At 34.5% G+C, this 26,568-nt stretch overlaps 1 protein-coding gene and 1 pseudogene across 7 annotated transcripts in view; both read left to right on the plus strand.

Moving 5' to 3' along the window:
• Nucleotides 1–26,568, plus strand: part of TMEM161B (transmembrane protein 161B) — an 84,367-nt gene that overhangs the window by 44,376 nt on the left and 13,423 nt on the right. For 6 of the 7 annotated variants that reach the window (XM_053912016.1, XM_053912024.1, XM_053912022.2 and 3 more), the window contains 4 exons: nt 21,558–21,709; nt 22,233–22,293; nt 22,801–22,941; nt 25,532–25,645. In XM_053912016.1, the coding sequence (XP_053767991.1) occupies nt 21,558–21,709; nt 22,233–22,293; nt 22,801–22,941; nt 25,532–25,645 (468 nt within the window). The remainder of the gene's footprint in view (nt 1–21,557; nt 21,710–22,232; nt 22,294–22,800; nt 22,942–25,531; nt 25,646–26,568) is intronic. The other variant, XM_053912026.1, reaches the window with a different exon arrangement.
• On the plus strand, nt 10,418–11,761 carry LOC112307462 (heterogeneous nuclear ribonucleoprotein A1-like; annotated as a pseudogene).

Raw genomic sequence — 26,568 nt, forward strand, 5'->3', positions numbered from 1 at the left:
CTTTTTTTTAAATATATTTATATAAAGTATAACTCTTATTTGTTTTACGTTCTCATTTTAGAGGAGCATATGCCCCAGTGTTATTTTCAGTGATTGAATGGGAAATGCATTTTTTGTGAGTTCACACATCTGAAAATATTTTTGTACTACCTGAGTATTAATTGATTCTTTGATTAAGAATGGAATTCCAGGTTTAAAATTCTGTTAATAATTTGGAAGGTATTATTTTATTGTCCTTGAAGTTCCATTCTCGCTTTTTAAAAACTCTAGTTTGCCAATCTGATTTCTGAATTTTTTTGTATGTCCTATATTTTTTTCCCTTTGAATCTTTTACCATCTTCCCTTTAGCCACCCAGTGTGCTGAAATGTATTATTATGCGCCTTGTTGAGGATCTCTTTTCATTTTTTGTGCTGGGACTTCACCAGTCTGGAAACTCATGGTGTTAACTTCTAGAAAAATTTTTTGAATTATTTTATTAGTTATTTCCTTTTCATTTTCTCAGTTTCTGGAATGCTTATTTTTTTAGACATTGGATTTGCTAGACTGGTTCTCTAAGACTCTCATTTTCTTGTATGTTTATATTTTTATATTCTTTAATTTTCTGAGAGACTTTCTCAATCTTCCCTAATCCTTTAGTTGAATTTTTAACTTCTGCTAATTTTTAATTTTTAAGAGCTCTTATTTCTGTCTTTTCTCCTTTTACCTTTATGGAATCCTACTTGTTTTATGATGACCTTGTTTTGCGTATATTTGAGATACTGATAAATTTTGTAAAGGTTTTCTTTATGCCGTGTATCTTTTTCCTCTTAAGTTTTTGTTTGGTTTGGTTGCTGTCTCTTATGCTGAAGAATTTTCTTAGAGAGATCTGGTGATATTTGCCTGTTCACATGTAAATGTGAGGCTCTAAAAGACTGGAAGCTCTGAGCACATGGGGAAGCAAGTTGTTGAATCGTCTGGATAGGGCAGAGATCCTCCTTTTCATGCTCTCCAAAGCATGAATCCTTTCATGTGGGGACAGTTTTAGGTGGTTACTTTAAAAAAAAATTTTAGTAGTGCTTTTTTCCTAATACCACCGCTGACACACACACTCACACTTTCCCCCCCGTCTGACTACTTCTTTATTTCTTTGGTAATTCTGCAATAAAATCAGATTGCACTTGGCTTTCTGATTAAGCTTCCTCACTCTGTTTAGTCATTTACCACGTATTTACCTGCTTTCTAGCCTCCACAATTTAATTTGCTCTTTTTCTTTCATTCACTGTACTTATTTACTTAGAAACATTCTTTTACAGTCATTTTGGTATGGATTGGGGAGAGAACAAAAGTAAGCAGATGTACTCAATCTGCTATTTTTATCCATAGATTTATATTGTCTCTTTGGTAAGATTCTGATGTCTCTCTTTTTCAGAAACTTTTCTTAGTGAGATATTTGATTTCTTTAAATGAGTTTTTAATTTTTTTTATCTCCCCTTTACCATTTATTTTATCTATATTCTGTTTTTTCTCTTAGTTTTCTCTCTTAACCCTTCTGTTACAATTTTTGTATCAGCTGTTACTTTTTAATTTTTAAACTTTTTATCTGAATATTCCATTTTTATAGCATGTATCTGTCATGGATGTATACATTCTCTTTTTATTTCTAAGGATATTAGTATCTTTTAAGTTTTAATTTCAACCCTGCATTGTTTATTTTGAGTCCCCCTTTCCCTGTTTTTGCTTTAATCACAGTCATGTTAACGATTATACTCAAATTTCTCATGATTTTTAAGTATCTGTTTATATTCAAGAAGGTGGTATGAAAAAAATGGAAGTTTTGTGCAAATGACTGGAGCTTATTGATTAGTAGGCCTTTTACTGGGTGATGAGTATAGACTTGGTAGCATTCTTGGAGGTACCTCTAAATATCAGTGTCTGCAGGTTTTTGAGCCTGTTGTTTTCTCCAGAGAAAAATTGTTTATTTTCTCATCAGTGGGGTATAAGCCTGACAGCCAGTGTTGTAGGAGCTGATTGGAGAAGAAGACTCAGAGACTCAGCATTCATCCTGCAGGCAGTAATTTAAATGTGAGTCAGTTTGTGTACTAATCCCTTCCCTCTGCCCCCTTGTTTTCAGCTCTTCATTTTCACCCTGAATTTTATCTAGTACTCCCAAGCCCAATCTTCTCTGGTTTAACATTAATTCTGCTGTTTGCTGCCAGAGTTAGAGAAGAACCATCTCCTAAACTATTTGATTAGGCAAAACAGAAGATCTGGGAAGTCTGATTACTACTCATATAGACATTCAGCCAGTCATTCTGTTTTCATCCATTCTGCAACCCTGCCCTCAGAGATACCTGCTATCTCCAATTCCTGACTTCCAGGGTATGTTATGAATGAATTGTGTTTCTGCTGGGTTCCTCCTGTTGTAGACCCAGTATCCCAAAGAAAGCTGAAACCTAAATCAGTTGTGGCTTGTCCATCTACTTAGTGTCATCCAAATTTTGTTGAAATACCTTTTCTCCTGTTACTTCTTTTCCTATTCTTTGTTTTTGGGGATTTTTACTGTCCTTTCTATGTGGTTTATATAGTCAGACGTGATGAGGAAGCAATGTAAATGCATATCTTACATCTTTTATATTCAATCAGAGATTGATAAACCAGTTTTAAAGTTATAAGAGGATTTTTTTTAAATTATGTGATATGATTTGACATTCAACACCACTGTGCTATTTCTCTATTGACTCTTTTCGATTGATTTAGGTATAATTTAGACCAAAAGAGCTGGAGCAAAGCCTTAAGAGTCAACATCTTTATAGAGTATATATTGTACTGGGTAGACATACTGATCATGTGTGTGAGTAGAGGAACATCCAATGTTGTACTGATTTCAAGAGCAAGTTAAATTCAAGCATTTAAAATATTATTATTTAATTCTATAATATTAAATATGTGAAAATACCATTTAGTCAGAATAAGAGACCCATCTCTAGACATCAAGTCATGTGAACCACACTAAAAATATTTTAACTTGATAATTAGTAGTATATGTCATATTAATTTTTTTATACATTGACTTCTTATGTTCCGAAATATTGTTTATTATGGAATATTCTTATCTTTGCTTTATTTCTTCATGGTTTATGGAAATATTAAAATACTGTCTATGATATTTGCATAGAAATGCATATTCTTGATATTCATTTTTATTTAATGTATACCTAGCCTTTAATAATTAACCTACTTACCAGAGAAATTGGAAAAATGTACTTAATAGCTACTCAAATCATTGTGTGAATAAATTTCATCTTTCATTTCACTCAGTAATGCCTGCTAACCTGAGAGCAAAGGCCCCACACAATCTTCAGCACTAAACTGGCCCTGCTTAGTTACTTAGTAGTGTACTCATGAAAGGCACCAAACACTAGCATCCCTGCAAGAATCTAACAGCTGTCTGTCCGTCCCATGGAAGACAGAAAGGGCTGAAGGGCTGTAGAATCCTAGCTATTTTCTGCCAACTTTGACCCTCTAGCGAAGGGGTTTGGGGAGAAGGAAAGTAGAATTGTATCTATGCTTCGGTGTGTGATTTTCCTCGAAGTTGTACTATGTGAGAAAATGACCTACTTCCTTCAACAGAATGCAGGAAAGTAGAATTAAATGCCAGACACCCAGAGTAATTCCAAGGAGGAGTCTGTTTACAGCCTACTTTTTATCTTATAACATATCTGGTATGCCTGTGGACAGTCTAGCTGCAGTGACCTCTCTCTGGCTTCTCTTTACTTTCTTGTTGTATGTGCCTACTTATTATTCAAACACATGTCTCCATTGATTACATAGGACAATAACTCCACTTAATTGTGGAGTCACACACTACATTGAATAAGAATATGAAATTCTTAAGAATCAGATATTCTGTGCAGTTGTTACTGATGAAATGTCCTTTGTTATAGTGGTCCCCAAATTAGACACATAACTTGATTCACTTAAAAGTGAGGAAGAAAATGTTTTATTTCCGTGGTTATCCTCCCATTAATTTTATTTGACATACTTATTTGTGACAACAATTACAATTTTTACAGATTCTTGAAAGTTCTAAAATCATGAGAATGACTGTTTAAAAATGTGTAGCGCTTAAATCTTGAATCCTGGAACATAAAATAGCACCTCTTGTCATCAGTCCTGTTTTTTGCTTCAACTGAGTTGTATAGGCATCTCAGTTATCACACCTGCTTGCAACTTATTCCTAAACCCAAACTAATACTCTCCTACCCATTTGTAATTCTAACCATCTATTTGACCAAGCCTTTATGTTCCAATTCCATTTATGCCAAGTTAAGTAGTATTAGGAAGGTAAAGAGTAAAGAAAGCCTTACAGTGAGGATGGAGCAGTGGTAGTAATTGTGTTTTTTGTATGATGCTGCATGAAGTCTTAGACACTGAAGAAGTGCTACTGATATTACAATGGTGAAGAATATTTTTTAAATTTATGATAAAGGAAAAGTGAAATGGTGAAAGTGGATTTTGAAGAAAACAGTTTTGGGTGGAAGTAGAACTTTTAAAAATTAAAATACTCTACATTCAATTTTTTAAAGACCCTTTTCCTGTGAATAAGCTGTATCACAGAGTAATATTGAATCAATTGCATGAACTTAAGTGAGAAGAAAGCTATTCTTCAAAGTGATAAAGCTTCTCAGTAGTCCCATTATATTTGGTTAAAGGACTGGATCATTAGTCACATTTTCACAGCGCTTGTATTTTATAACGTGGATGGTTTAAGGTACAAAACCCTATTATGTAAGTTTTTAAGGCTATGTTTTAAAATTTTAATTTGCTTTGGTTTCCCTACATGCAAATTTTATACAAAACAAAAAGTTGTGAATGATGTAAACTTAAATAAATCCTATGGTTTTCTGTGTTAAATATTCAGTTCTATGTGCAGATTTGTGAATTAAAGGTCTGTAATTTAAATGTATTGGTTTGCTGAAGGAAATATACAACTAGAGCAAACTTAAGTCACCTTTTCTAAATTCCTTAAAAGATTCTAAATTACTCTATACTTACTTTAGAAAAATATTTTGCTTTAGATTAATAAGAAAAACAAAACACTAAATATTGAAGTGAACTGCACAAGGTGTCACGTCTCCTAATGAGAAACGGTCAAAGCTATTGAACCTGAGCCAAGGTACTTGTTTTGTCTTTAAAATTTGTGCATAACGTGGTGTCAAAGCTTTGTTTCTTTTATAAACTTTTGGATACTTTCTGTGTCATTAATACTCCCAAATGTGTTCATCTTTGAGGTCAGAAACCTAGCATTATATAGAGAACTTACTTGGGAGATAGGATTGTGATTCTGTTTATTAATTTATAATGAAGTATGACTTTTTTTAGCTTGGTAGTGATCATTTTCCTTCTGAATCTGAAAATTTAAAGATTACCTTTATTTTGTTTTATTTTAATCCAGGAAATTAGATAATAGGGGGTTTTTTTGTTGGTGGTGTTTGCTTGCTTGCTTGCTTTTATTTTTAAATAAAGGCTGTGTATTTATTATGCTTTCAAAAATCTTTGGCTATTATTCTTTTCCACATCTGGGTAAGTTTAGGCTGGCTGGCTATAAGCTTCTCATGGGATGGCTATTACATATGCATAAGTAGTTTTTAGATTATAGCTTAGAAAATCTTAGGTTCTATTTCTTTTATTTTTAACTAAAATATATTAATTAAACCTTTATCTCAAAATATGAAAAATATTTCAGTTAGAAATTATCCAAGTTGGTTGTTTTGTGTTGTTGTTTAACATTGGAAGATGATTAGATTGTTTTTAAAATGATTTTACTTGATAGGTCATAAGGATTGATGTTCCTATTGTTAGTTTTCAATATATGCACTGTAGCAGATTCTTGGTATAGTTTCTAGGTTTATTTGCAGAAAGACTGCATAGTATAATGTATTTTGGGTATTTTAGTCACCTTTTCTTATGGGAAAATAGATATGGAAGGTATAACCATCAGAATGGGTTTTTTAAAAATCTTAGTGGTAGCAAAAACTAGAATATAACCTTTAACATTGTAGAAAAACTTTCAGTTTACATGAAAAATCACTTAGTTGAGTCAAAATGTGATCCATTTTAATAGATAATGATAAATTTTGTGAAATTTTGAAAACTTCTGTGTTTATTCCTTAGGAGACTATTAGATTTGTCTGTGGGCATCAAAATATTTCTCAGAACATGATCCTGTCCTGTTTCTTTCCTTTTTAAAAACACATTGATAAAATATCTTGAATTTCAAAATGTTTTGTTATAGAAGAAATTTTCTCAATACAAAATAGGGTGTTTAAAGCAATGTAAATACAAACTAAGTTAAAACGTATTAGTGCCTTGGTAAGTATTTTTTATTTACATTATCCTAGATTTGAGAGAAATTTGCCCTTTTAGAACTGAGTATTAAGCCTGTTGATCATTTGAAAGCCTTTATTTTCACCTTGAAGATAAATATATTTAAAATATTTCCCACTGAGTAATCTTTGTAACTGTCCGTGACTTATCTTTCCTATTGTAGTTTTTGTATTTGCATCTGTAAATTATGGCCAAATACCAGTTGCAGAAAATGTTGATATTAAATTAGAACTTTAAAAATATCAACCATATATCCCATGACCAGTGCAGCTCAGTTAGGTAGGTGTCTCGGGTTCAATTCCTGGTCAGGGCACATGCCTAAATTGAGAGTTTGGTCCCTGGTTGGGCACATACCAAAGGCAACCAATCAATGTTTCTCACATAGATGTTTCTCTCTCTCCCTTCTTTTCCCTCTCTCTTAAAATCAAAAAGCATGTTACTGGGTGAGGAAATAAATAAATAAATAATAGATTGGCCATGTACCAGAAAAAAATTTATCTTACCACTAACATTCTGTTTACTTTAAGAATTGAGATTTTGTAACATAAAGCAAAATAAGTTATCACTTAAAGTAGATGGTCCATTCATCTAGGACTGACAGGTTAATGGAAGGGGAATTATAAATAAAAAGAAAATGACTATTTGCATATGAAATTTTGAATATTTACTAAATAATATTCTTTATGAAAGTCTACAGAATGATCTATGAAAATAATAACAGGCATAAAGTAGGGAACTTTATTCATAGTGAAGGTACTTGTCCATTTTTTCAACTAAGGCATAAGTATAAATGAATGCCACAGTTTTACTAAGTGTTTTTTTGTTATACATATCTGTAAATATAGAAGTCGTCTTTTACCAAATTTTATTCACATTATCAGGTTGTATTTATATATAAAAGGGAAATATAAGTCTGTCTAATTTACTTGGAAATTGTGGACAATTTATGAACAAATATAGTCAAATAAAATAGCTCTTAGAGAAATTTTGTTTTAAATCCACTCCTCTAATATTGCGTTGGCCAAAAAGTTTGTTCCTTTTTTTTCCATAAGGTAGCTCTAGAAGTGCATAGTTGTCTTTAGCTTCATTTAAAACAATTTTGTTAGATTGTATTATGACAGCTGTCATATCAGCATGCACTTAAAAAAATACCAAAATTGGTGAGTTTTTGTGTAGCCATTTTAATACTGAAGATGGAAGAAAATATGTAACATTTCCAGCATATTATGCTTTACTATTTCAAGAGTTAAAAACCCAACTGAAATGCAAAAATCGATTTGTGCAGTGTATGGAGAAGGTGCTGTGACTGATAGGATGCATCAGAGGTGGTTTGTGAAGTTTCTAGTTAGAGATTTCTTGCTGGATGATGCTCCACAGTTGGGTAGACTACTTGAAGTTGATAGTGATCAAATTGAGACGGTAATTGATAACAATCAATATTATACCATGTGGGAGGTAGCTGACATTCTCAAAATATCCAAATCAAGTGTTGAAAATTATATTTACCAGCATGGTTATATTAATTGCATTGATGTTTGTGTTCCACCTAGGTTAAGCCAAAAAAACCCTTCTTGTCTTACAATCAAGATGGCAGCGTAGGTAAACACAGCTTGTCTTCTTGAACAGCAACATCAAAATTACAACTAAACTATACAGAACAACTATCACTCAGAGCCATGAGAAATCGAGTTGAATGGAAGTCCTACAACTATAGAATCAAAAAACCCACATCCATCCAGACTGGTTGGAGGGGCAGAGACAAGGAGATGCAGAACAGTCTAGTACCACAGCCACGTGTGGTGGATAAAAATTCAGGAGGGATATCTTGGGAGTGAGGAGTTCCAACTCCACACAGGGCGCCCAGCCCAGGGTTCCAGTGCCAGGAAGATAAGTCCTCATAACTTTTGGCTGCAGAAACAAGTAGGGATTAAGTTGGTGGGAGAAATTTCTGGAATTCTAAGCAATTCCCTTTAAAGGACCCATATATGGACTTACTCAGTCTCATTCCCTCTAAGTTTGCAGCACCTACATAGGACCAGTAGCATTCAGAGAGGAACTGAAGTGTCTAGAATCAAGGTGGGAGCTGGGGTACAGCTTTCTCCCAGACAGAAAGGCAGGCAGAGCTATTGTCCCTTTTCTGATCCCTTTCTCCACAGAGCCACAGAGCTGGCAGGCGGATGCCATATTTGAGACTATCAACTTGGCTAACATTATTTGCCCTACCCTGGAGATCCCGTTAGACTCTGCCTCACCCTATTTAAGGGCCTACCCAAACTGCTAACCATGACTTATCCATATGAATGACTAGTCTTGAGTTCTGCTTCACAAATTCCTAAAACCTTCAAAAACCAACAGCAGGCCTTAGTAAATCCCCAGCCTCCATACCTCTTGCTAGATGGCCCCAGGCCTGGGACTAGCAGCAGCCAGCCTAGATTCAGAGCTTGGTTTGGCCTGGGAATCTCCAAGCACACAGGAGCCATCTCAGATTGCTTTACAGCTCAGGCAGGGTGGCCCTGGCAGAACACAGGTGGGGGCTGACCTTGGCCTCCACCACTTGGGAAACTCCAGAGCCTGCGCGTTCAGTGGATAGCTACAGACCATTTTGGAGCACCACCACCCTACCCCTGCACAGCTGATCCTCCATGGAAGTCAAAGGTTGATAGTGGTCACAGCCAGTCGTTGCAGCTGACTGCCCTGGGTAAATCACTCCAATTGACCTGCCAACAGCAATCAATGCTCAACTACAACAGGAGGGTGTACACAGCCCACACAAAGGGCATCTCTAGTACCCAGCTTGGGTGATAGGGGAGGCTGTGCCACTGGACCCTAGAGGATACCTGCTACATTAGGCCATACTCCCAATACACAGAGTCATAGCAGCTCTACCCAATACATAGAAACAAACACAGGGGGGCTGCCAAAATGAGGAGATAAACATGGCCCAAATGAAAGAACCTGAAAACTACAGAAAAAGCTAAACGAAATGGAGGTAAGCAATCTATCAAATGCAGAGTTCAGAAAACTGGTTATAATGATGCTCAAGGAATTTAGTGAAGACCTCAACAGCATAAAAAAGATCCAGTCAGAAACAAAGGACACATTAATTGAAATGAACAATTTACAGCAGAACAACAGTAGAGTGGATGAATTCAAGAATCAAATCAATGATTTGGAACATAGGGAAGCAAAAAACAATTCAGAACAAGAATAAAAAAGGAATACAAAAAAATGAGGATAGTGTAAGCAGCCTGTGAGACAACTTCAAACATTCCAACATTTGCCTCAGAGTTGCCAGGAGGAGAAGAGAAAGCAAGGAATTGGAAAGTATTTGAAAAAATAGTGAAAGAAAATTTACCTAATTTGGTGAAGGCAATAAAGGTGCTAGTTCAGGAAGCACAGAGAGTCCCAAATAAAATAGATGCAAAGAGGTCCACTCCAGGACACATCATAATTAGAATGCCAAACATTAAAGACAGAGAATCTTAAAAACAGCAAGAGAAAAGCAGTTACATACAGGGGAAGTTTCCATAAGACTGTCAGCTGATTTCTCAAAAGAAACTTTGTAGGCTAGAAAGTATTGGCAAGAAACTTCCAGAGTCACAAATAGCAGGGACCTACAACCAAGATTGCTCTACCCAGCAAAACTATCATTCAGAATGGAAGGGCACATAAAGTCTTCCCAGACAAGAAGAACCTAAAGGAGTTCATCATTACCAAATCATTATTATATGAAATGTTAAAGGGACTTATTTAAGGAAAAGATCAAAACTATGGACAATAAAATGGTGGAAAATACATATCTGTCAACAATTGAATCTAAAAAACAAACTAAGCAAACAAAAACAACAGAGTCAGAATCATGGATTTGGAGGATGTTTTGATGGTTGCCAGATGGGAAGCGGGTGTGGGAACACAGGTGAAGAGGTGAAGGGATTCAGAAGTACAAATAGGTGGTTAGAGAATATCCATGGGGATGTAAAGTAAAATATAGGAAATGGAGTAGCAAAGAATGTATATGCAGCTTTTCTGCCAGTGGACGCTGCTGAGTAAGCATCGTTGAAGTTCTCTCTCCTGCAGTCATCATGTCGTAAGTCAGAGTCTCCCAAAGAGCCGGAACAGCTATGGAAGCTCTTTACTGGAGGTTTGAGCTTTGAAACAACAGATGAGAGTCTGAGGAGCCATTGTGAGCAATGGGGAACGCGCACAGACTGTGTGGTGATGAGAGACCCAAACACCAAGCGCTCCAGAGGCTTTGGGTTTGTCACATACGCCACTGTGGAGGAGGTGGATGCCGCCATGAATGCAAGGCCACACAAGGTGGATGGAAGAGTTGTGGAACCAAAGAGAGCTGTCTCAAGAGGATTGTCAAAGACCGGGTGCCCACTTAACTGTGAGAAGGATTTTTGTCGGTGGTATTAAAGAAGACACTGAAGAACATCACCTAAGAGATTATTTTGAACAGTATGGGACAATTGAAGTGGTTGAAACCATGACTGACCAAGGCAGTGGCAAAAAGAGAGGCTTCGCTTTTGTAACCTTTGATGACCGTGACTCTGTAGACAAGATTGTCATTCAGAAATACCACACTGAATGGCCACAACTGTGACATAAGGAAAGCCCTCTCTAAGCAAGAGATGGCTAGTGCTTCATCCAGCCAAAGAGGTCGAGGTGGTTCTGGAAACTTCGGAGGTGGTTGTGGAGGTGGTTTCGGTGGGAATGACAACTTTGGTCATGGAGGAAACTTCAGTGGTTGAGGTGGCTTTGGTGGCAGCTGTGGTGGTGGTGGATATGGTGGCATGTGGTGGGATGGCTATAATGGATTTGGTAATAATGGAAGCAACTAATGATGGAGGTGGCAGAAGCTACGATGATTTTGGCAATTACAATAATCAATCTTCAAATTTTGGACCCATTGAAAGGAAGAAATGTTAGAGGCAGAGGCTCTGGCCCCTATGGTGGTGGGGGCCAATACTTTGCCAAACCACAAAACCAAGGTGGCTATGGCGGTTCCAGCAGCAGCAGTAGCTATGGCAGTGGCAGAAGGTTTTAATTACTGCCAGGAAACAAAGCTTTGCAGGAGAGGAGAGCCAGAGAAGTGACAGGGAAGCTACAGGTTACAACAGATTTGTGACCTCAGCCAAGCACAGTGGTGGCAGGGGCCTAGCTGCTACAAAGAAGACATGTTTTAGACAATACTCATGTGAATGGGCAAAAAAAACCTCGAGGACTGTATTTGTGACTAATTGTATAACAGGTTATTTTAGTTTCTGTTCTGTGGAAAGTGTAAAGCATTCCAACAAAGGGTTTTTAATGTAGTTTTTTTTTTCTTTTTGCACCCATGCTGTTGATTGCTAAATGTTAATAGTCTGATCATGACGCTGAATCATGATGTGTCTTTAAAAAAAAAAAAACTTGTATGCATGACCCACCGACATGAACAATGGTGTGGGGATTGCCTGAGGGACTTGGGGGGATACTAGGAGGAGGGGGACAAATAGAGAAAAATCGGGACAACTGCAATAGCATAATTAATAAAATAATTTTTAATAAAAACCTCGACTATTTCTGCACGCGATTCTCTATTTGAACATAATGAAAACTGTTCCGTTTTTAAAACACATCATGACGGATGCTAAGAAGTGGATACTTTAATATGGAATGGAAGAGGTCATGGAGCAAGTGAAATGAACCAATACCAACTACACCAAAGGCTGGTTTTCATTCAGAGAAGGTGATGTTGTATATATGGTTTGATTGGGAGTGCTGTATTAAGAGCTCCTTTTGGAAAATCAAACAATTACTTTCAACAAGTACTGCTCCCAGTTAGGCCAGCTGAACAGCGCTCGACAGAAAGCATCCGGAATTAGTCAACAGAAAACACATAATCCCCCATCAGGATAATACAAGATCACATGTTTCTTTGATGCCCAGGCAAAAACTGTTACAGCGTGGCTGGGAAGTTCTGGCCGTATTCACCATGCAGTGCACCTTTGGATTTCCATTAATTTCAGTCTTTACAAAATTCTCTAATGGAAAAAATTTTAATTCCCTGAAATACTGCAAAAGGCACCTGGAATAGTTCTTTGCTCAAAAAGAAAATTAAGTTTTGGGAAGATGGAATTATGTGGTTGCCTGAAAGATGGCAGAAGGTAATGGAACAAAATGATGGATATGCTGTTCAATAAAGTTATTGATGAAAATAAAAAGTGTCTTTTATTACTTTAAAATCAAACATTTTGGCCAACCCAGTATTTTAGGTATAGGTTTTTTGTGTGAATAACTTACTGTTAATGAGCATATTTATGGTATTAGAACATAAAAAGATTTTATTTCCTTATTTCAAAACAACTGTTATATAGATATTAGAGATATTTGATAAATAGCTCAACAAGAAATGTTACTATCTTCACTAGTACAAGAAGTCTCTATATGTGATCTCAAAATAAACTTAGCCACAGTTGTCAGTGAGTAAATGGGATCATACCACAGTGTAGTTATTTTGCCTGTCTCTTAAAAAGAAAGCCAGATTATCTTCTGATATATATATCTAATGCTAATAAAAGTCTGTTTCTTTTTAGGAGGTTTTTGTTTATTCTACTACCATGTACTATTCGGGCTTACATATAAATGGAATAAAATACATCTTGCTCTAAATGTTTGGTGTAATGAGCAGTTGAAGTTTGAGTCGAAACGTAATGATGATTCCACAAAATAGAATCCCAAAATAGACTTCAGTTGGTTCAGCAAATCTTTGCTTAATTTCTTGCCCAGGAATGAACTGTTAGACACTAGGGTTATTGCTGGAAAGTACTCAGATTTTTTCCTTTTAGGGGAAAATAAAAGTGTTAGAAGAGATCATCATTAACATTACACTCTTACTTTGATTCATAGGATGTGGGTATAATCTCAGTGCATGAGATTAAAAAGAATAGTAAAAGCATACTAATGTATTTTATACATTGTGAATTTGTATGTACTTTAGGTTCTTTTAGGCTCTAGAATATAATGTCCTTTTTACAGAATGAGGAGTACATTGTAGATCAAAACTTTATTAAAATATAGATTGATTTTTCTAAAATGTTAAATTTTTATCAAGTAATAAATATATAGTTTATATAGACAAAAAGTACTAAGAGGAGTTATATTAAAAACCACTTCTTCCAGTCCTGTTTTGGCTGTTAATTCTGGCTTTTAAAAATCTTCATTATTTTAAAATACAATGCTTATGCTACTGTTTCATCAATCATAATAGATGAGGATTTTTTTTTTTCCTTAAACTATGCTATCTTCTGTGCTTCCCCTCCTTTATGTTCTTAAACTTTACAATTTCTGCTGAAATTAGTGTTTGGTGATTTACCTGTATAAGTATATATACACATTATAAGGTATTATAGCTTCTTTTGCAGTTTTTTCATTAATTTACTTTTGTGTGTGTCATCATTAATTCCACTAACTTTTCAGTATAGTTTTGCACAAAGTCACTTATAACTAGTATTAGTTTCATTTTTTAATCTGAATGGAGATATTCTTGGGGACCTCATTCTCTGACTTTTACCTGGGCTGATTGCTCTTCAGGCCTGCCGTACTCTGAGACTTACGTTGTTGTCATTGTAGGAGTCTCCTTTATGTTTCTCCCAAGTTCAGTCTCCAATATCCAGGATTCAGTGTTTTTCTCTATTTTGGTTTGTTCAGTGTTTTGGTAGAGCTTTCTGCCAAAGTGTACATGTGAGGTAACTATCCTAACTAGCATTAGACTTCCAAGTTTTGAAAATGCCTAAATGCTATACTCTCTAAGTTGTCAATATTTTCTTCATAATTTTGAAGACATTGCTCCGTTGTCCTCTACCTCAAAGGTGGCTCTTAAAAAACACAATGTCATGATATGTAATCTTTTGCATCTGACTTGTTTTGCATTGTTTTTCTTCTCAGGAGGTTTTTACTTTTAACTGGTTTCTGAAAGTTCATGGTCATGTGTCTGGTTGGGAAATTTTTTTTACATTCTTCGTGCTGGGGTTTTGGTAGGCTCTCTTATTTAGAAACTTTGAGTTAGGAAATTATTCTTTATCATGTCTGATCATTTCTTCTGTAATCTCCCTCGCCTTATTTTTCGTTATCTTTTGTTAGTCAGATGGTTTACCTCCTGGACTGATCCTCTCATTTTAATACCCTTCCTGCTTGAAGGAACTTTTCCTCAATTTTATCTTTCAAAAATAGTTTAAATTTTTTTTTCTGTACTATTTTTAATTTTTCTGAACTTATTTTTTATATATAACCATTCCTTTTCCATAGCATCTTGTTCATGTTTCAGAGATGAATTTATCTTTATATAGCTTTATGAAATATAGATATATCTCATATATAGATAATCTGTATAAAAAACATGTGTGTAGTCCTGGCTGGTGTAGCTCAGTGGATTGAGTGCCAGCCCGAGAACCAAGGGGTCATTGGTCCAATTCCCAGTCAGGGCACATGCCTGGGTTGCAGGCCAGGTCCTCAGTAAGGGGGTTGCGCAAGAGGCAACCACACATTGATGTTTCTCTCCCTCTCCTTCTCCCTCCCTTCCCCCTCTCTAAAGTAAATAAATAAAAATTTTTAAAAAAATGTGTATCTATTTGAGATATGTTCTGCTGCCTTCATCATCTCTCCTTTCTCTAAGTTACTCCCCCCACCCCGTCCCTGCCCCATGCCCTTTCTCTTTGTCTTTTACATAAGATGTGCTGGAATGCAGGGGTTGGTAAACTACGGCTTGCTGTGTCTGGGCTACACCCTATTTTTGTATAGTTCTTGATGTGAGAACGGCTTTAAAATTTTTAAAGGGTTTAGAAAAATCTAAACAACAGGAGAATATGCTACAGAGACTGTGTATGACCCACAAAGCCTAAAATACTTACTATCTGGTCCTCTACAGATAAAGTTTTGTGATCCCTACTTTCATGTCTTGGGATTCATATCTGAAAGTCAGCCACTAAAATGCAATTTGGAAACTATGTAAGTAGGGCTCGGTTAGCTTCACTGAAGAATGACTTGGTAATGCTGAAGCTGCTTTTGTTTTAGGTAGCCGGTAATGTCATTTACCTGTTGGTCTTTTCTTTGGACCTTTGGTTTCTGTAGAAGAGAGTTTCTAATCTCCTGCCCAGAGTGTAGAAGCCTGTTGCACATGTTTCACATGTGAGTATACCTTTGAGTATGTTGACTTTCACTTAATCTTTCTGTTTTGAGCGCCACTGCCTTAGTCTAAACTCTGCTGTATGAGATTCAGTTTCTTCAGAGTCTAAGTCTTAGACTGGTGCTGGAGTCAGAGTGGAGTTTGTTACCTGGCTGCACAGAAAGGTAATAGGAGTGGGGAGCTGGAAATCCAATTTCTACTTAAGTAGAGCACAGCTCATACCTCTGATTTCAGTTTATACTACACTGCTGTGTTTTGTACAGCCTTGTATCTCTTCGATTATATTTTCTTGGGAAAGGTTGAAAATTTAAACACAATTAAGAATTGTATCCAAAGTGAAATTAACTTAGATTTTTTGTCCTTGTGTATGTTTCCATATTACTTTTTGATATTAGAAGTTTGGTGTTTTATTCAGTTATATACAAAATATAGATTTATTGCTGAGAACTACTAAAATCTCTAATTTTCACAACATCTCTCTGAAGTGGTGGATTTATTAGTTGCATTTTACAAATAAAGAAACAAAACCAGGAAAGATTAATGAATTCCCTGTGGAGGATCGCATAGTAAGAGTAGAACCAAGGTTCCTCCAGGCAGTCTAGATTGAGAGAAGGCTGTCTTTACAACTCTGTCACACTACACTATGATGTGGTTGGCAAATAAATTATAGTAGTGACTGCTGTGAGTTTAGAACAGGAAGATAGGTCGGGGATGGAGAGGTCAAGGTAAATTTCCTGAAGGACACAGAGCTTGAGTTGAATCTGATTAGGTAGATGGAAGGGAGGAGGGTAGTTCTGATAATAGGTTATGACCCAAGACTGTATAGCTGTGATATTTAGGAGATGGGAAATACACCATTCTGGTTTCAGTGGAGATTTGGGAACTACTGAATGGAAACTTAAACATATGGGCATAACCAAATGATAGTATTATGTAACAGAACACTATATGTGTGTTTTACATTTTGGATTATGGGAAGGTTCTGTTCTTTCATGGGACTCAATAAAAACTTGATTTTAAGATTTATCCAGCATTCAATATGAATTGAGGATGCAGGGATTATAACACTTAGATGTTTGTGATATAGGATTATATTAAAGTGTTAACGATAGAAGCAAGATTATGCTTCATGGATAAGGTTACATCTAATAATGTGAGGTTTTTTATTTTAGTGTTGACATGTTTTATAGTTTATTTCTATGGTAACAAAGGTTGGTAGTGGGTGTAATACTTGAGAAATTGCATTTTGGTCATTTGATATCAGTTTTGGCTTAGGGTATTATTTTGCTTTTTAGTTTAAGTAAATGATGTGCCTTTGTAGATCTTGTACCCATTTTCAGTAAAAATGAAGCAGTGTTTTTCCAGTCTGGGCTTAGGGCCCTCAGGCAATGAAAGAGATCTTAGCTAGGTCTCAAAAGCAGTTTCGTTGGGGTTCTAGAGTTTTTATATTTTGTTTTTTAGGGTTTTTTTCTTTAGTCTCCCAATATGTAAGCTCTTCCTTATAATGTCAAGAAAGAGATGAGCCTGTTGTGTTTGATACTCGTAAAAGGGACCACCAGCTTTGTTTCTTTATTTTTAAATTTTGGAGAAGCAGCAGGAACATCGGATTTAGAACATCCTGAAGGGAAAATTTTGAGCGTCTGTATTCTAGACTCCTACCACCACTCTTCTTAAACAGTGCTTTGTTTCATAAATTGCATCTTGAATATTGAAAGTTAGATGAAGTTTCTTTTAAGAATGTAAAATTGTTCTTAACTTACTTTCTTAGAAAATTTGGTGCTCAGAGACAGATGCTCTACATCGTTATTACAAAGACTCCTATTTGCATGGGGAAAAGTTTCAGTAGTACTATTTATTTAAAAATCAGATTTTTCTATTTGTTACTTTTATATTTTTTATGATTTATCTGGCTTCAAATTTCACTGAAATGATTAATATCACTTACTAATCATAAATAAAATGAGGCTATACTTTTTAAATTGCTTAATTTTTAAAATAATTGGATAGATTCATATATATTTTCTTCTATGAGAAGTTAGAAAGTTTCAGCAGAGAAGTCTTTAACTTTGTAGTTTTTCTTTATTGAATTGCTAAAAAATAAAATCATAAAATGTATATTTAAAATAGTGTGTGTTTATTGTCTTGGTAAATTAGAAAACTATTACAAAAGCTTAGATTATGCAAGATAGTTTGGATTAATGCTTTGCAGCCTTTTCTTCTGCCTGCACGCACAGCTGGCTCCTGTCACCACCGTCCTTGTGTTTTCACTTAGTGAATAGCTTGGCTTTGCACTGGTGGGGGGGCAGGTCCTGGCTTTTATCTCTGCTGGCTGGAGACTCTTGAGTACTGTCAGAGTCCTCTCTTAGATATAAAATCTTCATAATTTTTTGTCCTTGGAAAGTCTTTTTACTTTAAGCAACTACAGACTACTAGTATTTGTTTTTGATGTAAGCGCAAAAATGCAGAAACTCTGAAATGAATTACATTCATATAGAAAAGGAGGAAAATAGCATGATGTAATGACTGAGTTGTGGAAAAGTTTTTAAAAATCCTCATTACATCTAAAAATGATATAGAAAGGAAATGTACTTTGTTAAACTCCCAGTAATTGTTTTAACTGAAATTGATATGCTCCTATTAATTTGACAATCCTACTTAAGCTCAGTATTACAAAATCATGCCAACTTCTGCAGTGATATAGTATACTCTTGTTGCTTATAAATGATTTAGTAGCTATTAGCCAAAATAGGAGGAAAATTCACAAATATGTTTAGTGAAAACTTATACTATGTGGATTAGCCTTTTTACTTCAGTAGAGTTTCAAATTTCTATTTTGTTCTATAGCCAGAATACTGCAGAGTTAAACTGAGCAAGAGAACCTTGTGTTAGGGTGCTAAAAAATACCTGGTTAGGGTAATAATTGTAAACCAGTGGCATTTGCTTATTAGTTTTATTTCTTACATTAAAGAAGTAATTTGTTCAAATATTGGACATATTGTGTGTGTGTGCGTATAACCTGAGTTATGATCAATATAATAAAATATTTAGAATGAAAGTGTCATACCAGATAAATATCTTCAGAAAGGATATGCTGAAGCTCTTATATGTGTTTTTTTGGTTATATGTGTTCTAAAGCATCTATTCATTAAAGCAAATATGAAAACATGCAGAGGTCTTTTTAATCAAAAAGTTCAGAGGTTACGTCTAGTTTTTCATTATTTGGTTTTGTCTTGTCTTTGAGGCAAATAAGGCACTTTATAAAATCTAGCATTATCAGTAATATCATTATAATAATCTATTAATAAATATATTAAAAAGTTGAAACCATTTCTTAGTGCTGCAGTTTTTAGATAGTACCTCCAACTTACATATAGATTGTATTCTAAAATACTTAAAAATGAAATAATTTTTTTTTAGAAAAACTAAATGACCCCCTTTGGGGAGGGAGGCAAGATTAGCCCATGAAAATTCATTTGGTCCATAATGTAGCTTACAAGACCATACTGTTTCCAAGGAACATAATGTTACTGCTAATAAGTAATTATAAAAAACAATTTGAGAAAGTATTTATCTTATATCATGGTATTTAAGGAAAAGCAAAGAGATTTGTGTGATAGGGAGCTAAGCTATAGTGGAATTTACTGAGGTGAAAACAGTGAAAGGCAGGTAAAGGGATGATACTGAAAAATGAAGTGCTTGACTCAAGGAGGTTAATGAAGGTACTTCCGATCACACACTGTTCTGACAGCCTGGTTGCCCCAGGAATAGGTGGGTAAAAGTGTACTTTGTATTTTTGTATTTTTCTATTTTACTTTGTATTTTCTTTCTTTGTAGTTTTTTTTTTGCAATTCTCATTTGAGGACATGTTCATTGATTTTTTTGGTGGGGGAGGAAAGAAACTTCAATATAAGAGGGAAACATTAATTGGTTGCCTTTCATAAGTGCCTGGACGTGGGATCAAATCCACAACCTAGGCATGTGCCCTGACTGGGAGTTGAACTGGTGGCCTTTAGGTGTACAAGACCATCTTCCAGCCAACCAAGCCACACCAGTCAAGGCAGTACTTTGTATTTTTTTGTTGACATTTTAAAAAGGGAACTACCTACCAAAGGCTTAGCCTTTTTAAAACCCAGAAATCCTTAAATTTATAACCATAAGTGGAAAAGAATTTGTAGTTTTTTATGCCCAATGATAAAAATAGATCTTAGACTAAAACCTTTCCTATATTGTTTCTACTTTGAGTGTATTGTCCCAGGGAACAGTGTTGTTTTCGATATTGTTCTTCAAAAGGCCTATTTACCATTAAAGCATACAATTAATACTATTTCATTTTACCTAAACTACTGTAAAACATTATTTCTAGGGCAAAATCTATTCACTGGTTGAGTACCTACTATGTGCCAGGCACTCTTCTTGGTGCTCTAACTACATCAGAGAACAAGAGACAATAATCTTTGATATGGTGGAGTTTACATTCTAGTAGTGATTTATTTCCATTTTTAAGTTCCATTTGAAAGACACCAAAAAGTCATCAACTTTTCATACCTTCAAGTTGCTTAACTTAGGGTCGGTGCCATAGCTAGAAGCAGCTGAGACTCTAGATTTACATCCAGTATCTTAGGTAATATCTAACAGTAGAGAATGGGAACAACTACATTAACCGGTTTTAAATAGGACAACAAAGGGCAGCTTCCTTTTAAGAAATAAAAACAAGAGTCCTTGTCCTTGCCCAGCCATTCCTGAATAGCAATTCTTCTGATTGTGAGACTGTTGGGACTACTCGCTTCTGTCATGGCAGCTCTATTTATAACAGATTTCTTGGGCGACTGCTAAGCTACCACGTTACTCACATGCCGCGTGCAGTTTGGTAGAGCAGTATAATAAATTGTTAAGTGAACAGACTCTGGATCCAGACGGGCCAGATTTTAAAATCCCACTGCCTCTAATCTAGCTGTGTGATCTTGGGCAAGTTACTTAATCTGTCTGTGCCAGAGTTTTCTTTTTAATCTACAAAGTGGTGATAATAGCTGACTAATGCGAGGATGAAATGAGTTAGTTGGTAAGGCCTAGCACTTAGCAAGTATTATATGATAGTTGTTACTATTTTTCATGCTTGACATTTAGTTTATGTAAAAGATGCTTTTCTATATATATATTATTTTTAATTTTTAAATTCTTATTTTTTTTGCCAAGCACCTTATTTTATTTGGCGGGTTTCTGGAGTTCTCCTTTTAAGGAGAACTATTTGGTATAATGGACATCTGGGTTCTAGTTTGGATCATCCACTGATTTTAGGTTAGTTTTATCAGTGAGGGGGGTTCAGATAAAATGGTGTGTTTATTATTTTCATATAAAATTAAAATATTTTAATATTTTAATAGGTCTTCATGTTGAACCTTTGACTGTTTTTGAGTACTGATCTGGATCTTGTGTTTTGTTTAATCATACTGTCAAATAATGAACTAGGTACTTAGTTTTTTAATCACAACTTACCAGTGGTTATTAGGAATTCTCAAATTTCGAGTTATTGAATGACTTACAGATGATTTCTATGATTTGTGTTTAATCAAAATAATAAATTACTTAATAAACCTGCCCGATAAAAGATAATTCCCTAATGTAACCTCTGCCACAGCTTTTCATGTCACCGATAACCTGTCATAAAATTACAGGTTATGTAATTTTAAAATTACCTAAAATTTTAGTAAAATTTGAGCCAGAAAAACTAAAAATACGTTCTTTTCCTGATTACAACTTAATTTGTGTATGTGCACTTATTACTTATAAATGTTATAGACTTCACTTAGATTTGCTTCATTTTTATATCCTGTATTGTGGAAGACTATTCAGATTTTTATTGGCTTTTTCAGTTCTTTCCAAAGAGCACCTTGCAGATAAGCATGCTGTAGAGTCAAAATAAGTGGTTGTAGTCAAGTTTTATTGGAATTCAAGTCCTGTAAAGATGGTTGTGTTTAACTCCCACAAAGTTACTTGTGGTTTTTTCCTGAACTTCTCCTTTTGCAGCAAAGTTCTATTTTCATTAACTACACACTATTTTAAAGTAAAAGATGGTGGTGAAAGATCAGTCTGTGTCACCTTTGGATTTTTTTTCTTCGTGAAAGCAATGGCAGTCTTGATTGTAACAGAAAACTATCTGGAATTTGGACTCGAAACAGGTAATTCATACAACTTTACAAATCAGTTTTGCGTTAGCTAGTGTTAATATTTTTGATTTCAGTATTCAAGTAAGTTTTATATCAGGTAAGTTTTTAAAATTAGGTTAGAGGTGCATATTCTTTAATGTTATAAATAATTAACCTTTATTATTCTTAAGTAAGATCTTTCCTTTTTTGTTTGTTTTAGCTAAGTTTTTTGTTACCTTTCTTTAGAAATGCTGCACATTCCCCTGTTTTTCTTTCTTATAATTAAATGAGTTTCTGTAATGCTAAAGTTTACTCATATAAACATGCAAATCCTAATGCAAATTTTATGCATACTCATGGAATGTGCAAATATCAAAGGGATGGTTTTAAAAGACTTTTTCTGCTAATAACCAAATTTTATTGCATTAGGGCATACTAATTAGCACATGAAAGAGCTAAACTAGTCACTTCAAAATTTAAGATGCTCTATTTTCTAGCATTTTATTTCCACAGAAAGATTCTGTATTTTACCTAAGAGTAATTTTTTTCCTTACAGGGTTTACAAATTTTTCAGACAGTGCGATGCAGTTTCTTGAAAAGCAAGGCTTAGAATCTCAGTAAGTTTTTTTTTTTTAATTAAACATTATTTAAATTTAAATGTTTCTATTTTTGGTAAAGTGGATTACTATAAGTGGTTCTTTGTTTTTAATCAGTGAAGAGTTATTTAAGTAGGACTGCCACTTTTAGAAATATTCTTACTGGTAATTTTTACATTTGTATAAAGTTTGTTTCTTTCATAGATTTTTACTTGGATTTGATTTAATTCTTCTACCACCAGAGATTAAGTTTTTATCTGAGTCATTTATCAAATTCTATGTTGAAGATGTAGGTTGGATTGTTACAAATGTGGCTAAAGAGATGCCTGATATAGTTTATATATAGTTTTTATAGTTCACTAAAATCTATTATAGATAATTGAATAAGCACAGTCTTTTTGTAGATGTTTACTATTTGTGTATTACCGTTATCATTGTGGTTTTTTAAATGATTGATTAGAAGAAAGAAAAATTCCTAGAAAGTTAATTTTAAAAATTAATCAGCTTTTTAAAATTTTTTATTTTTAGGGGTCCTGTTTCAAAACTTACTTTCAAATTTTTCCTCGCTATTTTCTGTTCACTCATTGGGGCTTTTTTGACATTTCCTGGATTACGCCTGGCTCAAATGCATCTGGATGCCCTGAATTTGACAACAGAAAAAATTACACAGTAAGCGGAAAATGTACATAAGCACATGCAGATAAATATATGTTTTTCATCCTAATGAAGGTATATTATTGTGATGAAATAATAAATTATTGTATTGGAAATTAATGAATAACTATTTGATGTCACACTACTTCATCTTTCTACTATAAGCAAGTTTCTTATATTCATTTCCAAATTTTTAGTTCAGTGTTTAAAAAATATAGCATCACTTGCCGAATTGTTTTACCTGTTAAAATAGAAATGTCATTATTTATGTTAATTCTTTTTAACTTGGGTCAATTTATGATATTGTAATCTCTACAGCTGAACTAAGGATCTATGGAATATTTGATTTAAATTTTGTATAATTCTATTTAAATAATTTAATATTTTTATATGAAATATTTAAAATTTTTGAAAGTAAAATCTGTGTACATAAGAGTTGTTTGTACAACTCTTGTTAAAATGGTACATTGTTTTATTTTGAGATTGTTAGTAATATACAACGTCAAATATCATAGACTACTTTCAACTATCGAATTTTATTTTAGTTCTCAAATGCAGAAATCATATTTGAAAATTGTATACAGTTCAAAGCCTGTTCACTGTATTCTGTGTGGTCATCATAGCTTTTGCTGCTGTTGCTGTAGACACCACCTTGGCAGAATGACAGGCTATATCTCCAGTCATGTGCACATCTGCATTCTCACCTCATCGTTTTGTTTTGCAGTCCAAGTTGAGAATAGTCCTTTTTGATATATGTATAGTCATTAAGTTTCTAAGTAATCATTTCCCAACCTTTCTGCTCTTTAAAACCCCACACTTAATGATGCCAATTCTGTATCTAGTCTCTTTACATTCGTTCCTATCTCTCTTACCTATGTAATTGTCCTTTACTTTAATTTTGACATAGTTTTTGACTTTTTCCTTACCTCCATTTTTTTGCATATGCGTTTTGTGTGTTTACTTATTCTCACCTCCTAGTACACACTCCTTTATCCCTTTCTTTCCTCCTTTTACTCAGCATGCTCTCGGCTATGTCCTTCCTTTCTCTCACCATCCTTCTCTCTAATGGCTTCTTTTAAAACAAAACCTGGTTCTCCCCTCTTTCCACACACACAGTGAACCCCCTTCTCTCCACTAACCCCAGTGCTGTGATTTAAATAAGCTGAAAGGGTGGGTGGAGGGGAGTCCTTCACCAGCTAGAGTGTTCCCTAGCAACACTGCATACCTAATACTGCTGCTTTGTCCCCCCACCCAGGATAGTTTACCCAGCCTGGGGGGTGAAAGAACCACTTTATAAAGACACTTAAAACATTTAGTGGTGGTTTGGGATGGGGGTGACGGCACAGTTTAGTTTTCTTTTCAGTAAACATGGCTTCTTTTTAAGATTTTTCACATTGATGATTTGGAGTTTTATTTCCAGTTTATTGCACTCCCCACCCCACCCCCATTGTGTTGGAGCACTCTGCCTGATACAAGGGCGTGGGCAAGCTAGTTCCCTTGTGAGAGTAGTATGACTGGCCATGAACAGACATACTCTCCTCACCCCTGTGGCCAGGTACTAGTACTTGTCCTAATGCCAGAGCTTAGAGCCAGGGTTTCACCTTTCTCTGTCAGGTGATTATGGTTCCCAGCCCCAGCCCTGTTTCCGCACACAGATTACTATCGTTTGCATTAAGGTGTATGTGTCTGTGTATTTAAAACCTTCCTGTTTAGCCCTCCAGCATGGTTGATAGTGAAAGCAGTACAAGGTAATAATCTGAAGGATTTGTCTTTTTAAAAAAATACGAAAAACTCCCTACTAGTCATCTAGGGTACAAATTTGGGATAACAGTTATCGGAAACAGTGAAGTTATAGCTCATACCTGAAACCTTTTTCTGTACTAAGGTATATTGCCTTGTTAGGAATAATGGGAATTTCCTTAGTTAGTAAAGGGTAGGGAAATTAATTTCATGTATGTTCATAATACTCTAAGAAATAAAAATATGTGAATCCCTTATGATTTTAATAACTTAATTAAAACAATATACATGATTATTACATATTGAGAGTTTCCTCCATTATAACTGTTGTAGTAGGTTCCATCTGCTCTATGCCTTCTAGTATTATGGACCTTGCTAATCTCTATCTCTTACTTGTCAATAATGAGGCATTTTGTTTCAGCAACACTGAAAAGTATTAAAAGAGGATTCCTGTATACTGAATACTCTTTGGATTCATTGACCATGCAGAGTTAGAGAATCATTTAAGTACCTGTATATTAAATCAGGGAGTAGGGGGGATCGTTGGCACTAGAATAGAAGTGAACTGATTGAGGTTTTAGTGCCAAATCTGCCTCTGACCTGTAATATTGCCATGAGCAAGTCATTTAACTTTCCTGGATATAAATGCTCTTTTCTGAAAAATCAAGACAATAAAGTAGTTTTATAGGGGCTAAATCATTGTTGAGTGATAATGATAAATATAAAATAATCGTGACAGTAATGCCTTAAATGTGTAGAATACTGAAAATAAGTTTTTACCTTCATTTTATAAGTCCCAAGTTTCTTCAGTTTATTAGTGTATTTTGTTTCTGGATTTTTATGTTTATTTCTTATATACTTTCAGAACACTACTTCATATCAACTTCTTGGCACCTTTATTTATGGTTCTGCTCTGGGTAAAACCAATCACCAAAGACTACATTATGAACCCACCATTGGGTAAAGAAAGTATCCCTTTGTAAGTATGGGTATTTAAGGGCTAATTTTTGTTTCATTATATAATCTAAAATGTTTTATATTGTATTTAAGTTTTTTAAAGAGAATATTAGGACACCATTTTTAAAACAATAGAAATGCTAAAAAATGTGTTATAAAATTAAAACTACAGGTCATCATTTAATTCTTTGTAATATTTATGAATGAACGTGAATGATTATTACCCTGCATTAACATTATTTCATACACTTTTAAGTTTTTCTGCTTTTTCACTTATTGTCCAGTTGTTATTTGACATTTTCCTGATGTAATTGTGTCTGTTTTAGATACTTCATGCAGTTCTTTTATTTTTTTAATTACAAAAATCATGGAGGACAAAATAATATAAATTGAAATTCATATATGAAGCCCCCATAGTAGTTATTAACATTTGCTTCACCCTTTGTTTGTTTTTCATGTAGTTTTTCAAGTAAATTAGAGACATAATATTGTTACTGCTAAGTACTTTAGTATGTACCTCTAAAAAATAAGAACAATTTCCTATATAATAATATTATCATTACATCTATCAAAATTTAAAAATAATTCCTTAACATTATTATCTAATATTAGGTCATATTTCTCCAATTAGACAACTGTATTTTAACAGAAGAAGATGGTAAGGAAACATAGGAACAATTTATTAAAAGCTATTAATAACTGTACTTGATATGTTAACTCGTTAACCTTATGAAATGGTGTTAGGGTAATAGAAGGAATCATAGAGAGCTGGTTTACATCCCAGTTCTCATCTTCACTAAAACTGTCACTTGAGGGGGATTATTTAACTTTGCTGAGCCTCTGTTTCCCCCTCTGGAAAATGAAGATAATAGTATCTATCTCACAAAGTTATTAATTGGAATTAAATGAAAGAACACATGTAATGCAGCCAGCCGGAAGTAAGTG

The sequence above is a fragment of the Desmodus rotundus genome, chromosome 1 (assembly GCF_022682495.2).
Source record: "Desmodus rotundus isolate HL8 chromosome 1, HLdesRot8A.1, whole genome shotgun sequence".
NCBI classification, from domain to species: domain Eukaryota; kingdom Metazoa; phylum Chordata; class Mammalia; order Chiroptera; family Phyllostomidae; genus Desmodus; species Desmodus rotundus.